Genomic DNA, 16,275 nt, shown 5'->3' with positions numbered 1-16,275 from the left:
ATGAATCTGGAAAATTAATATAAAAGTTTTATAAACCATGCTATCAACATGTTTTCTTCCTTGCGCATGCTCATGTATCTATATATAAAGATACTATGGTGGAGGGTCGCTTTACAAAAATATGCATAATGATTTATATATATATATATATATATATATATATATATATATATATATATATATTGATAAGCATAATCATTCATAGATTAAGTATTGTACAGTTAGTCTTTGAAGGAATTGTATTGTATTGTATTGTATAGTTTGAATACGTCGTAGTAGCAAGTATAATAACAGTAGTAGAGACACAATCATATAACATGGTTAAATAATTATGAATTTCCTTTGCGTGAAAGACATAACTAGTAGCAGTCTAGTAGTGGTCACCCCTGCCCTTTTTTTCAACATTTTATAACCACCTCAAAAGACCTAACCCATGTGTTTAATTCACTCATTCATTCATTAATAACTTTAGAAGAAAGAAAAAAAAAACTTCCTATTTCTTATAGATATTAGACCAACGTAACAACGTACTAAGTGCATGCAAATGATTGATTGCACATGTACACAAAAAGCAAACTCTAACACACTCTTGTTCAAAAATAAAGCTGCTTCAATAAAGAGAGCTCAAAAAAATCTAAGAGTTTCCACAACTTCTATCTTTAGAGAACCCTTGTAGGGTCCTCAGAAGAGCGAGTATTCCATGTCAATGTCGCCGAAAGATGAATAGGATGGATAAGAATAGCTAGTTGAAGAAGCATCATGACTATTCATTAGTTCATAGTTTGGACTTTCATTACTCAATGGTGTGTTAAAAATAGCTGATAGTTCATTGTAATTGCAATCCCGTAATCCTTCACTACTTTCACTTGTGTCGTCAATGTTGAATGCTTCTTGAGAGAATGCATTGTAGTCATAAAATGATTGACCCTGCATGAAATTTGTTGCACTAATGGAATCAACAACATTTTGGTGATGTTCAGTTGAACCACTTGCATTACTCTTATGATCAAAGTTTGAATTGTTGGTATTTGAAATAGGTTTGAAACAGTTAACCGGAACAATGCATTCGAGATAGCCCGAGTTAGCAGAATCATCAGAGAAGAACAAGTTTTCATTGTTCAAATGAGAATCATCATCTAGCTGAGAGAGGCTAGTTTGGTTGGTAACTGGTTGTGTTTTTTGAGGATCTAAAGGAGTAACAACATTGTGAAGACTGGTTTCATGAGACTGAGAAGAAGTTGAATATATGAAATTTGTTTTAGCATTGCTACCTTTGATGGAAAGAGCAGCTCTATCATAAGCAAAAGCAGCTTCTTGAGCAGTATCAAAAGTTCCTAACCAATGTCTTTCTTTAGTATTAGGATCTCTGATTTCAGCTGCGTATCTACCCCAAGGTCTTCTCCTTACACCAAGAAACCTATCCGGTTCTACTTGTTTTCTTCTTCCTCTTTTATCGCCGTAAACCGACGTGTTCCGTTGAAGAAGAGATAGATTAATTTGAGTTTGATTGTGATGATGATCATGTCCTGTGAGGGAAGTGTTTGACGAGGTTCTAGAAGTGGACATGGTTGGGAAAATTTGTGTTAGTTAAGGAAAGAGAAGAGAAGAGAGTAGAGAGCATAGAATAGAATGGAAATCATGGCAAGTCTTTTAAGGACACTTATTTGATCATTGAGAGAAGGAAAAGGATATTTTCTGTGTCTTTTTTTATAAAACATATCTTCCATTTTTATTTAAGAATGGATAAATTTTAATAGATTTCGAAGGTGATAAGTGTTTACAAAAATTAAAAATAAATAAATAAATAAAATAAAATAAATAAATAAATAAATATATATATATATATATATATATATATATATATATATATATATATATATATATATATATATATATATATATATATATATATATATATATATATATATATATATATATATATATATATAGATTTTAATGGAGGCAAGTGTAATTTTTTTATATAGAGATTGATAGAGTACCTTATATGTCCATGTGAAGCTATTAATGCAAAATAATGAACCAATTACATTTAAAAAGTCTTGTTTGTTTGATGATTTTCAAAGGGAGCAGTTATAGTATTTAACTCTTCCCAGATAAAAATTTATCCAAAACCTAAATGGTGCATGAGTCTTCCCTAGCTTGCGTCATAAATTGAAAAAAAAAATCATATATTATAGTACAAAATCAGAAAAAAGGTTGCCTATTAAAAGGCCCACTTGTTAAAATTATTAATTATTTGTCCTACATGTTTAGTTGACCATGGTCTTAATTAGCTATTCACTATGCTCAAATGCCTAATTAATCTATTAATTAATTAGTGATGAAATTGGTTAATGTAAAATTCAAACAACTTATTTAAAATCTGAAACCTCTATGTAGGATAGGATCAGAAACTTTTAACTATATCATCATCATGTACAAAATCATCTATATATTTTGTTATAAAGACATTAAATATAACCAGTGCATATTCGAATTTGGTTAGGGTTGTAAAATATTTAATTTTAAATTAATTATATAATAATTATGTAAATAAAAATATAAAATTATAATTTAAAAAAAAATCTATTATACATCTACTTATTTTTCATATGGTGTATTTAGTGTCATAACAAAAATAATTCGATATACTTAAATGTGAAGCTTGTGGTGGTAAGTAGCGATTATCATATAAAATAATTCGATGTACTATTAATTTTTTATAATTTTTATTTAAAATTAATATTAAATAAAAAAATATCGTATTCAAACGTTAGTATAATATAAAAAAAAAACTTGATATGCATTAGATGATCGGTTTATGCTTGTGTCTTTGTTGCAAATTCAAAATTCCAGGGGTGCAAATATGAATAAAATGGATTATTAGCTAATAAATGCACCCCTCACATATGAATGTGGCTCCGCCACTATTATATACTTATAGCTGGACAAATAATAGATAGTCAAGATATAAATTTAGTATTTTTAATTATAATTGAAAAATTGCATTCTTAAAAAATAAATAAACAAAAATAGTTTTGTTTCAAAGTACAATTCAATTAACAAATATTAATATTGCTATAATTTAATATCTGAGTTTAAAGTCAAAATGATTTAGTTGTATGTAAAATTTTAGAAGTTATTGTAGTTTAATCTAAAGACAAAAGAATTTTTAATTTATGTACTTTCTAATGAATTTCAATGTAAATAAAAAAATATTTTTTAAAATTATTAAATAATCGCGGTATTTTATTTCATATATAATATTTAATTATATTTGAGACTTGATAGAATACTTTTAAATAAAATTTACAATTTAAAAGAATATTTGAAATTAATTGGATTTATGTAGATGAGAGAATATGCACAGCACAAAAACCTAAAGCAAAACAAAACAAAACAAAAACAAATACAGATAGAAATAAATCCTAGTAGGTGTATGAACCTTTGAGCAATTTTTAATAACAGTTTGATTATAGGAGACATGAATATTGATCTTCAAAATCTGATAGAAAAGTGTGTTGGTCAAAGAGATCAATGAAAAGCTTAATTGAAACATGCTAATTTGGACTAAACTGGTCCACAAAATCGAAAATCTTTGGTGGGGCACACTTCTATGGAATTGGAAATAGCATGTCCTAAATCATGTAAAATGGGTCAAGCCGTTTTATTCTTTTTAATATACATATCTGCTGGTGTCACCATTGATTTCCCCCTAATTGAAATAATAATATTTCCTCTCTATCTATCTTAAATATTCCAACTATACAATCAGTCAAGAAGATATTCAAATCTAAAATAAAATATATATTATATTTACAAATAACATTTTCTAGAGTGAAAGAAAATCGACAATTTTGCACCGCCGAAGGATAAGGCGACGACGCGAAGCTGTTCGAAGGGGGGTATCGTCTCACCCTTAAATTTTCCTCGTCTATGAATAGAAGAAATGTGGCATAAGACGTGTCTTGGATAAAGAGAAAGTCATAGTCGTTACTGACCCACATCTTCCTTGGAAATATGAATTCAACTGTCCACCTTTAAACTAGGTGGGCGGCGACCGTTCTCAAGAACTCCTATAAATACACTCACTCAAGGGGATAAAGAGGAATCTCGAGCCATACGCATATACTAATAGTCAAATAACACTACACTCATAGTAGCCTTAACAACGTCAATCTAATCGTCCGCCTACAACCCAACAACGCCGGCCACCAATAGAGCCCCTCACCTCACGTGAGTTGGTCCATTAAACAACCTCAAAAACCACCGTACAGGGCCACTAGCCTCCGTGAGCTAACCCTCACCTCCCAAACGTGTAATATATCTACTAGGACCCTAAGACTCTCTGTCCTTGTAGAGGGAGACACACACACTTGTATTTTTTTGGATATTATAGTGGCGCCCACCGTGAGATCTGCTAAAACTAACCTGGACCACACCTATCCAACCCTGTCATCCCCCTTCTTTTTGGATATGAAAAACAGGGTCCTATATCACAAAGCAAACATCATTGTTGGAGGTATCTCCAAGAGGGGCCTCTCGAGGGCCGCTCGATAAAACATACGCAAGGCAGGTGTTTGCGATGAACGTCATATCCTTCGACCGTCCTGAAAACACTATAAGAAGGGTCAGTGCCAACATTGTTTTCTCCGAAGAGGATGCCTTGGGCATCAACCCTCACAACAATGACCCATTGGTCATCACCATCCAGCACGACAATTGGGATATCAGACGAGTCTTAATAGACCCAAGCAACTCAGTCGATATCCTGTTTTGGGATGTCTTTCAGAAGATAAAACTGAATTTGGAGGATATACAGAGGTTCACGGGCTCTCTGATAAGATTATTGGGCGACCAAGTGCAAATAATGAGCTATGTGACCATAGAAGCCACCTTCGGCGAAGGAGCCAACGCGAGAACTATAACACCCTACTTCCCGACTCGACAATTAATTAAATAAAAAATAAATCCAATAAGTAGAATGTTACTCAATCCACAAACAACTCATACTTGAACCACATAATTAAAAATAACTCATTTCATAAGCAGCGGAAAATTAGAAAATAGTTGGCATAAAAGTCTTAACAACCAAAGGTTTAAAAAGTGTTTCAATGCTAAAAGTAGGGATGACAAAACGGGCCTGCCCATTTTTCCCGCACTTTAGTGTGGGTCGGGTCAAGGGTTTAGGCATTCACCCTCTAATCTGTCTGCCCCATCCCGCCTCATTTTCTTCGTGGACTTTTGCGGGTACAAACATTTACATAAATTTTTGTGTTTTTAAGCTAAAAAGGTGAAGTGCCCGTAGACTTACCCCGTTCTGCCCTCGCTTTTTGCGGGACGGACCTAGGTTTTAAGCCCGCATCCTCAACTATGCCCGCCCTGCCCCGTTTTCTTGCAGACTTTTGCATGACAGGTCTAAACGGGGCGGACATGCCTGTTTTCCACCCATAGCTAAAAGAAAATGAAGATATGCAACATAATATAAATGACAAGAGGATCAAAAACATGCTTAAGCCTCTGAATTTTACGTGTCCATAACGTGCCCACACTGCCTATAACGTGCCCACGTTGAAGTATTGATGGTGCAACACACCCATATTATATCTATTTATCTAGCACATTTTTCAACAACTTTATAAGGAAGAGAGAGAGAGAGAGAGAGAGAGAGAGAGAGAGAGAGAGAGAGAGAGAGAAGGGGTTCGACTACCAAGACGAGAAAGTGACGTTTTCGAGCAATTTTTGAACTTTTGGAGGCCATTGAAGCCATTTGAGAGCTTCTTCTTCAATGATTTTTCATGCTCTTCAAATCTAAACTATTGTTATTGATTAATTTCATCATGAATAACTAGATTCCTCTAGGTTAGGTCAATTTTGATGATGAACCTATTTTTGCTTGATTGGGACATATGATTGAATGATATTAGTGTTATTGTTATGACTTATTGTGATTATGCAGTTAATGGTTGTGCACGTTGCTTTTTGATTGTTACAATATTCGAAACGATATTGATAAGTAGTGACTACTGACGCTAGGGCTATTATATTGAACTACTTTAACTATTGAATTCAATAATTGGCTAGGTATAGTAAGATTAGGAATTGTGACTTATGGATTAACCCACTCTATTGCCTAATATGACAGGATAATTTGCATGAGGGATTGAGGAGTTAACGCATAGATTAGTGAGCTACACGCAAAGGGATTAGGTGTAGTGGTAGAGTTAGCCTGTCTTATAACTCTATAGTCAGCACAGTCTGTTAATGTGCATTTCACCCATCAAGTAGAAAAAGGGGATTCTAATAATGTGACTTGACCACTTTTCTCATCATCGTTATAAAAATATCTTTCTTATGTTTTCGACCAAAACAAGCTTACCCCCCCCCCCCCCCCCCCCCCCCCCCCACACACACACACACAATTATTTTTTTATTTACATCGCACAACATCTCTTAATTTAAGTTTGCAATCCCTGTGAATACCAATTTACTTTTTATCACTTCGATAACAACACTAGTATACTTGCTAGTAAATTATCCATCAAAATTTTGGCTTCGTTGGCGGGGATTATTGATATTTTCAACAAGGAATAATGTGCAACGTTCATGAATTTAGTATTTAGTAATTTTTAGTTTTTCAATTTTTGTAAATCATTTTCCTTACTTTTGTTTTAGTTTATTTTCTAAATTTCTATTATTATTTTGTTTTATCAGCTAGTGCAGTGCTATTAATGTTGGTGTAAGCCCTAGAGGCCAATATTTTGGTACTTGTATCGAATTATTTATTAATAAAAGAAGATTTTTTTTCTTTATTATGTTTGTTTAATAAAATCCCTAGAATAGCTAGTCCGTTTAATGTATCAAGTGTGACTTAATCATGAGACCCCATTAAACATAATGACATTATTCTTAAAGTATCTGTAGTTGAGCTTTGTTGTGAAGTGGGATAACATTAAAGTATTAAGACTATTATGTATATAGACTGATGATCACATCTCATGGATCATGGATAAGGAGTTATCAAGTCTTAAACATATGTATGAATATTAAGAGTAATATTTATATTGGATTGACCCGCTATGAGAATACTATATAGAATGTTATGCAAAGTGTCATAAGTTATTCTCATGGTGATAATGGTGTATATCACCCTTTGACCTGAAACCAATACGGACTCTAGATGTAGAGTCGGGTGCCTTATTGTTGATCAAAAGTTGTCTGTAACTGGATGACCATAAAAATAGTTGATGGATACTCCACGAAGCATGTTGAGGGACATGAGTGACCTAGATAGAATTTGCCCATCCTGCGTAACAGGATAAATGTCTAAGGGTCAAATGACTAATTTAAAGAGATTCTTACCTAGATAGCATATGAGAATTCCCTTGATGAAAGAGATTCTTCATTTGACTCATTTAAAGCCCTTTTATCAAATAACGATAAAGATGGGAATCTTACTAAGGTCCTCATACCCCCTCCCACTCAGAGAGAGGAAGAAATACAAACTACCAAGTAGATGAGGGAACATAACGATAATTTCACTCAAACTTTCTTGAGAACCAACAACCGTGAACCTAGCGATGATGAGGTGAATGATCACTTAGAGTTTTGGGGAAAGTTGGATGTAGTGTCCTGGATCATACTTGGCAAATATTTTATAGCCTACCATTCATCCCAGAAAGGTGTGACGCTGGTGGAGACGACCAATGCGATTAAGCATGTTTGGGTGGATGCAGAGGTTGTGGGTACCCCGTCTAGTTTGAGTACTGAAGCATCAATAGAGGTTGTTGGAATCTGATCGCGACTTTATGAGTCGATTGGGGTATTGACTGCAAGTGCACAGTCTAATCGCGTAGTTTTAAAAGATATCGATCCCACAGGGACTTAATGAATCGATATACCGTTTTTCTAAGGTTACTTCGTAAAGCTAAGGCGGATGATACTTTGATGATTAGGGGGAAAAGTAAAACTAAAATAGGATCTAGATTAAATATCAAATAACGCGGATATCGGTATGTAGTTCGTCGTAATTAGGGAATCAAGTCTTCGTTGGTTTCTAGTTTTAAAATAAGTCTTTTCAGTAGACACTATTGATTAAAAGTCCTTTCTCAAACTCTCGCTCTGTTGAATCAGACTATGACTCTATATTAACGTACGCTCTCACTATTTAGTTAAATCTAAAATCACTTTTTGAAAACAATAGAATCTATAGAAACTCTTTTTAAGAAAATACTAACCATTTAAACGCCCTCGTCTCAAACTCTCGCTCTGTTGACTTAGATTATATGATTAACTTAAATGCTTAACTCTCGTCCTCACATTTAACCTTTAAAAATACTTTTTGAAAATGATTAGAATTAATTAACTCTAAAAATTTCTTTCGCCCTGATTTAAAGTTAGTGTCCAATTTACACTGTCCAGTTAAAAGCTCAAACCGCCGTTCTATTGATTTTAACTTCTTTATGTTTTTTACTCTCGTACAAAAACTTTGGTGTTAACTCTGTAAATTGAGACCATAAAAAGAGTGACTATATTTTTAAATAAATTTAAACCAACTTAGTTTTGATTCCTTTATTCCGCTTACTTTACATACCGATATCTAAGTTTATTTAGCCGGACATGCTAAACAAGCCTAAACAATAATTATGCTTAAATACAGCCATATCAGACAAACAGTATAGATAAACAGCAGTACAGAGCATATATAAGTTAAAACGATAAATTAATGAACCTGTAAAATTAATAGAAATCTTGGTTATTCCCTAGCTTCGATGCTCGAACACTCCACCACAAACCGGTTGGATTTGTTCTTCACAATCTTCGATCAGACAGTAAAATAAAAACGAAGAAGTAAAATACTATGACCTAACGTAAGGTTAGATCCAGTAAAAGTTACACAGTAGTTTCCGGTGTAGAAACTATTGTGAGAAAATTAACTGAATGCCTAAAAAATTAAGCTAACAAAGAAAAGAAAAGAAAATGCTAGGGAAATAAAAATGCTGGGAAAATATATTGCTGTAAAAACTTGCACGGTGGAAAAAAAAAGAGAAGAGAGAGAGTCAGGGTTCCACAATTGGGTCTATTTATATTCACCCATAAAGTAACCGTTTCTTCCAAAGTCTCTTCAGTAGGTTTTCTAGCGTGTCAACGAGTTAGAGGAAGAATAGGAGAGAACGTGCTTCTGTTACGCGTCAAAGCCAAAAATATAGGAGTGGGGGTGTGACGTCCGTCACACCATGTGTTACGCTCGTAATACTAAGCAGAGGGGCGTGACGCTCGTCACACCTTGTGTGGCGGTCGTCACAACATCACATCGCTTCTCTTTGTAGTTGTGGGCTGGGCTTTAGTGGAATGAAATTCCTAGAGAATCCTCTTTTTGCACCCATTTTCTTTCTTTTTCACGTATGCTTCAAATAATGTTACCTGAAATAAATAGAAGGAAAATACCAAGTAATCTCGAATAATATAAAATAAATCGAATCAAATAATAATATAATTTAATTAAATCAAGTCCAAAAATGTGATATTATTTCATGTTATCAAACTCCCCCATACTTAGACTTTTGCTTGTCCTCAAGCAAGATACAATATAGAAGTCGTTTTAAAATATTAGCCAGATGAAATTTCTAAACACACATCAATTCGTAATAGGTTGAAAGTAAATCTCGTTTAGAAATAACCTGAGCTTAATCTTAACATCAACAACTACCGTTACAACATCAGATAACCCCACCTTATGCAAACCAGTTCGAGTCACGCTATTATAGCTATCCTAGTTCTTTTACTCTTATTTCACCCGTTTTCATTCTAGCGAAATCACATTAAGCCCTTTATCTTTTCGCGCACATAGTGGAGTAACCGGTTAGCGATTCTGATCCCCTTTTAGCTAGATGCTCTGGTACATAAGTTGGATAACTTCGTTATTTAGTCCATTGCAAATTACGGGGGATCGGATCGTAGTCTGTCCTACCAAGTTCAGCACCAGAAACCGCTGAACCAACTCACAATGGATCGTTCATACAATGTTTTTGTAGGGTCCGCAACCTTTGGATTAAATGATCGGGTAAGGATCACCTAACTTAATTAGTGCATTTCCTGATTTTTTAATATATTGTTTTGGGAATCATTCACTTATATTCATCGGCTCTCCACGTAGTTTGCTATTAAGATGGTGTCGATTTCTCGTATAAACTACTCGGGGTTACTATAAAACTAAAAGTTCAAGGAATTGGTATAATAGGTACTTAGCCTGATCTAACATGTTGAGATTTTTAGAGTGTTGGGGCGGTAATAATTTTTGTCTTAATTTTACTCAAGTTTGATAAAATAAGCAACCTTTATACTTATTGAGTGTGTTGAATTTTTGTTATGGCTCAAGAAAATTGAGGGGAATAGATAATAAAAAATTTCACACTAGGGACTCGACTTAAAATAAATAAATAAATAAATATATATATATATATATATATATATATATATATATATATATATATATATATATATATATATATATATATATATATATATATATATATATATATATATATATATATATATATATATATATATATATATATATATATATATATATATATATATATATATATATATATATATATATATATATATATATATATATATATATATATATATATATATATATATATATGAATGAAAGTGAAATAACAATGAAAGGGAAATAACATACTTGAAAGAGGAGTGTTGAAAGAGAAATAATCATAACTGAAACAAAGTTTTCCCCCCACACTTAAATGAAACATTGTCCCCAATGTTTTAGAGAAAAGTGAGAAGAAAGGAAAAAAATAAATAAAATGCTCAATTATGCCTGCGTCCTCTTGTTCTCGGTGAGCGTTGACGTACTTCCAAGTCATCAAACTTGTTGAGCAAGTCAGTGAACCGCTGGTCGGTTATTGCATTCCTCGCTTCCTGCTGTTGTTGCATCTGGCGCATCAGTTGCATCACTTTGTTATTCTGCACCTGCATGGCATCAAGTCGTTGGGCTTGATGTTCAATAGCGTCCATGATGTCATCGTTTGTTGCGGGCCTTCTTCTTCGACGGTGTCAGGAGGATGGACCAGTGGCATTATCGGAAGGGTTAAGCGGGGCTGACTGTTGTTCAGGACCTTGATCACCTTGCTCCATTTCCTCAAACTCGTCCGGGGGCGGGTTTGCTTGTGTAGGCTCGGTAGGTTCGGGAGCATTCAGATTATAGATGAATCGATCGGGGTTGGTGACATCTATGAGGGCAATGTTGGGCAAAACAACGCTTGGGACTTCTTGGTTATTCACCATAAGATAATACCTTCCGCCTACCCTATTTTTGATTAAGCGGCTGGAGCGACAATAGCTTATATCCATAAATATGGGTGGCAGAGATTGTAAATTCTGAAGTCGGTCCCCTAGATTTAAGCCGAGTGCGATGGTGGTTATTAATCCTCCAATTACGAAAGGTTGGCGGCCTCTAGCACAAAGGGTACGAATATGGTGAAGTAAGAAAGAAGCGGCGTTTACCTTTGTATCCATTGAAAAGACGCAGTGGAGGAAGAATAATTCCTTCGCGTTGACCTTGCCGTTGTTGGGTCGACCAAAAATGGTGTTTTGCAGAATGCGGATAAAATACCGGATAGTGGGGTTGTGTATGTGCGAAGCAAGTAGTGCATCCCAATTATTGGTTTCCACACCGGATATTTTTCCAAAGAGGTCGAAGGCGTTTATGTGCCACTGTGAGTTCAGAGGGATTCTTGGGTGGACTTGGTCTCCTACAGGAAAGTGTAGCATGGCACTCAACTGGTCCTGGGATAGTGAGTACTCGGTGTTGAACATGCGGAAATTTGCGGTACCAGTTAAGTACTCGTCTTCACCGGTTGGAGTGGTGTATGAATAAGAACTTAAAAATTCTAAGGTGAGTGATGGGTAGGTAGGGTGATTTTGTGTGCAAAGAAAGGTTAAATCAGAAAGCCTAAGTAGCCATTGCACACCTTGAAGTAATCCTAATTCTTGTAAACAATTTAAATCAGGATACCTGGTAGAGACGACACCTCGTTGTTGGAACCGATCGAACTGCTCTCGTTGATAGTTATCATCTTCAGATCGGAAGATGATATTTCCGAATTATTGGTTCTCTGCCATATTGATAGGTAGGTTGAAAGAAGGAAAGGGGATGAAAATGTATTTGTATAGAATGGTTTGTTGGAATGATGTGGTGTAGGAAGAAAGGTATTGTTGGTATTTATAGGAAAAGTTTTTGGAATTGGGAAGAGGAGTGGGTGAGAGAAAAATAAATGTGGATGAATGTGAGTGGAATGGAGTAAAGGTGAGTTGAATGGAGAAATGTTCCATCAGGTTAGTGTTAACTAAAGAAAAGAAAAACAAGAATTTAGTCAGGATTTGGCCAGATGCCGAAAGAAGAAAAGAAGAAAAGTTTTATAAAATAAAATAAATGAAGAATGAATACTGAATAAAATCAAAAAGAATAATCAACGAAAAATAAAATAAAAATAGAAAATAAAATAGAAAGTTGTGGGTTGTCTCCCACGAAGCGCTTTGTTTAATGTCGCAAGCTCGACATAAAACTATTAAATGTTAATCTATAAATTTAGGAGACAATACGTCTAAGTGCAGGACTTGCGAGTCTTCATTGTTTTCATCATAGTGATAATGTTTCAGACGCTGCCCGTTTACGATAAATGCTTCCGTAGATTTTCCTTTAATTTCTACAGCTCCACTAGGGAAGACATTAGTGACTTGGAAAGGGCTTGACCATCTAGATCGTAGTTTTCCTGGGAATAACTTAAGTCTAGAGTTGAACAAAAGGACTACATCGCCTTGTTTGAAAGTTTTCCTTGATATGCGCTTATCATGCCATTTTTTCGTTCTTTCCTTGTAGATTCTGGCATTTTCGTATGCGTCTTATCTAAGTTCCTCTAATTCGTTTATATCAAGGATTCGCTTTTCACCGGCGGCCTTATAGTTTAAATTTAAATTTTTAATAGTCCAATAGGCCTTATGTTCTAACTCTACTGGGAGGTGGCAAGATTTACCATAAATAAGCTTAAATGGAGTTTTGTAAGCGGTTCGATATGCCCATAAAGCTTCGGGTAATTTTGATGACCAGTCTTTCCTCGAGGTGGCGACTGTTTTTTTCAATATCTGTTTAATTTCTTTGTTAGACACTTCCACTTGTCCACTAGTTTGAGGATGGTAAGGTGTTGCTACTCGATGTTTTACACCATACTTAAACAATAATTTTTCGAGTATCTTAGATATGAAATGCGATCCACCGTCACTGACTACTATTCTTGGGACACCAAATCTTGGAAAGATTATATTCTTAAAGAGTCTAGTTACTACTCATGTGTCGTTTATTGGAGAAGCTATAGCTTCAATCCATTTTGATACGTAGTCAACCGCTACGAGTATGTACTTGTTACCGAAAGAAGGTGGAAAAGGTCCCATGAAATCTATTCCCCACACGTCGAAAATTTCTACTTCCAAAATGCCCTTTTGTGGCATCTCGTCACGTCTAGATATGTTTCCTGTGCGTTGACACCTATCACATTTCTTGACAGCAGCATGCACATCCTTCCATATGTTTGGCCAATAAAGCTCGGCTTGTAGGATTTTAGAGCATGTCTTGGATGTACTTGTGTGTCCACCATAAGGAGCGGAATGACAATGTTGGATTATACTTTCTATCTCTTCTTCAGGTATACAGCGACGGAAAATACCATCGGGGCCTCTTTTGAAAAGTAAAGGGTCATCCCAGTAATAATGTTTTATGTCATGGAAGAATCGTTTCTTTTGTTGGTATGATAAATCAAGTGGAACCACTCCGGCGGCTAAATAATTGACAAAATCAGCGTACCATGGTGTAACGCATACAACCAAGGTGGTCTCTACCTATTCATCAGCTCTATTTTCTTCCAAATTAGCTATAAGTTTATCGTACGAGAAGTCATCGTTGATCGATGTTCTTTCCGGTTCCAGGTTTTCAAGTCTTGAGAGGTGATCTGCTACTACGTTTTCAGTTCCTTTTTTTATCTTTGATTTCCAAATCAAATTCTTGTAACAACAAGATCCACCTTAGGAGTCTAGGTTTAGCGTCTTTTTTTGTTAAGAGGTACTTAATGGCAGCGTGGTCAGTGTAAACGATTATTTTAGCTCCGACCAAGTAGGAACGAAATTTATCTAGTGCAAATACTACTGCTAAAAGTTCTTTCTCGGTCGTGGCGTAATTCGTTTGTGCTTCATCTAGAGTTCTACTCGCATAATATATGACGTGAAGTTTTTTATCTTTTCGTTGTCCTAAAACAGCGCCTACGGCGTAGTCACTTGCGTCACACATTATTTCGAATGATTCATTCCAATCCGGAGTCTGCATTATAGGCGCGGAAATTAATGCTTGTTTAAGTGTTTGAAATGCTTCTAAACACTTATTGTCGAAGATGAATTCAGCGTCTTTCATTAATAATCCGGTTAAAGGTTTAGTTATTTTAGAGAAATCTTTAATGAATCGTCGCTAGAAACCGGCATGTCCTAAGAAGCTTCGTACTTCTCTCACAGTTTTCGGAGGTTGAAGGTTTTCGATTACTTCTATTTTGGCTTTGTCTACTTCAATTCCTCTATTTGATATGATGTGTCCTAAAACAATTCCTTCTTGTACCATAAAATGACATTTTTCCCAATTAAGTACTAGGTTTACTTTTACACATCGTTCTAGAACTCTTTCTAGGTTTTCAAGACATTCTTCAAAACTTTGCCCGCATACGGAAAAGTCATCCATAAAGACTTCCATGATGTTTTCGAGAAAATCGGCGAATATTTCCATCATGCACCTTTGGAAGGTTGCAGGAGCATTGCACAAGCCAAACGGCATTCGTTGATAAGCGAAGGTACCAAAAGGACATGTGAACGTTGTCTTTTCTTGGTCATCAGGATGAATTGGTATTTGAAAGAAGCCTGAGTAACCGTCTAGATAGCAGAAATGAGAATGCTTGGCTAGTCGTTCTAACATCTGGTCTATGAATGGTAAAGGAAAATGATCTTTTCGGGTTGCTTTGTTTAGTTTCCTATAGTCAATGCACATTCTCCATCCCGATTCGATTCGTTTGGTTATAGTTTCTCCTTTTTCATTTTCGATCACGGTTGTACCTCCTTTCTTTGGTACTACGTGTACAGGGCTAACCCATTTGCTATCAGATATAGGATATATGATACCTGCCTCTAATAACTTCGTTACTTCCTTCTTCACTACCTCACTCAGGATCGGGTTTAGTCTCCTCTGATGTTCCCTAGAAGTTTTACAGTCTTCTTCTAGCATGATGCGGTGCATACAAATAGAAGGACTTATCCCCTTAAGATCGGTGATGTTGTATCCTAGTGCGGTTGGATATTTTCTTAAGATATGTAAGAGTTTTTCGGTTTCGAGTTTTCCTAGGTTTGCATTTACTATCACTGGTTGTTCAAGTTCTAAGTCTAGGAATTCATATCTCAGGTTTTTGGGAAGTGTTTTCAGGTCGAGGGTTGGTTTCTTAAGGCATTGCGTAGGATCCGATGTTATTGCTAAACATTGGTTAAGTCTGTCTTCTACACGACAGTCAGACAATTCGTCATTTTCTAATTCTGTTTCTTTTATGCATTCATCTATGATATCCATGAAGTAACATGTGTCTTCTATTGCAGGTGCTTTCAAAAATTTGGAAAGAATGAACTCAATTTTCTCTTCTCCTACTTCGAAAGTGAGTCGTCCTCATTTTACGTCTATGATAGCACCGGCGGTTGCTAAGAATGGTCTTCCCAATATAATGGGGGTAACTTCATCTTCTCTTATGTCCATAATTATAAAATCGGTTGGGATGTAGAATTGACCTATGCGCACGGGAACGTTTTCAAGAATTCCTACAGGATATCTAACGGAACGATCTGCTAATTGCACAGACATTTTAGTTGGTCTTAATTCTCCCATTTCAAGTCTCTTGCATATGGACAAGGGCATAACATTGATACTGGCTCCTAAATCTCATAGAGCTTTGTCTATGACAAATTTTCCTATGTGACAGGGTATAGAGAAACTACCAGGATCTTTAAGTTTAGGAGGCATATTTTGGATTATCGCGCTGCACTCAGCAGTGAGTGTAACGGTTTCGTTATCTTCAAGTTTCCTTTTATTAGAAAGAATTTCTTTTAAGAACTTAGCATATGAGGGCATCTGTGTAATAGTTTCTGTAAAAGGAATTATGACGTTTAATTGTTTCA

The 16,275-nt window shown here is 35.2% G+C and overlaps 1 protein-coding gene across 1 annotated transcript; it reads right to left on the bottom strand.

Annotated features, from left to right (window-relative positions):
• Positions 1–681: 681 nt before the first annotated feature.
• LOC127079429 (ethylene-responsive transcription factor ERF086-like) lies at positions 682–1,566 on the bottom strand. Its single transcript, XM_051019812.1, has one exon. It carries the CDS (start codon positions 1,564–1,566, stop codon positions 682–684), a length of 885 nt encoding a protein of 294 aa, XP_050875769.1.
• Positions 1,567–16,275: the final 14,709 nt, after the last annotated feature.

This window comes from Lathyrus oleraceus, chromosome 1, assembly GCF_024323335.1.
Source record: "Lathyrus oleraceus cultivar Zhongwan6 chromosome 1, CAAS_Psat_ZW6_1.0, whole genome shotgun sequence".
Classification (NCBI taxonomy): Eukaryota; Viridiplantae; Streptophyta; class Magnoliopsida; order Fabales; family Fabaceae; genus Lathyrus; species Lathyrus oleraceus.
This window is presented reverse-complemented; position numbering and strand designations above follow the sequence as displayed.

What these genes read in the sequence shown, in the direction of transcription:
- LOC127079429 (XM_051019812.1), bottom strand. Translation starts at nt 1,566, where the DNA reads ATGTCCACTTCTAGAACCTCGTCAAACACTTCCCTCACAGGACATGAT.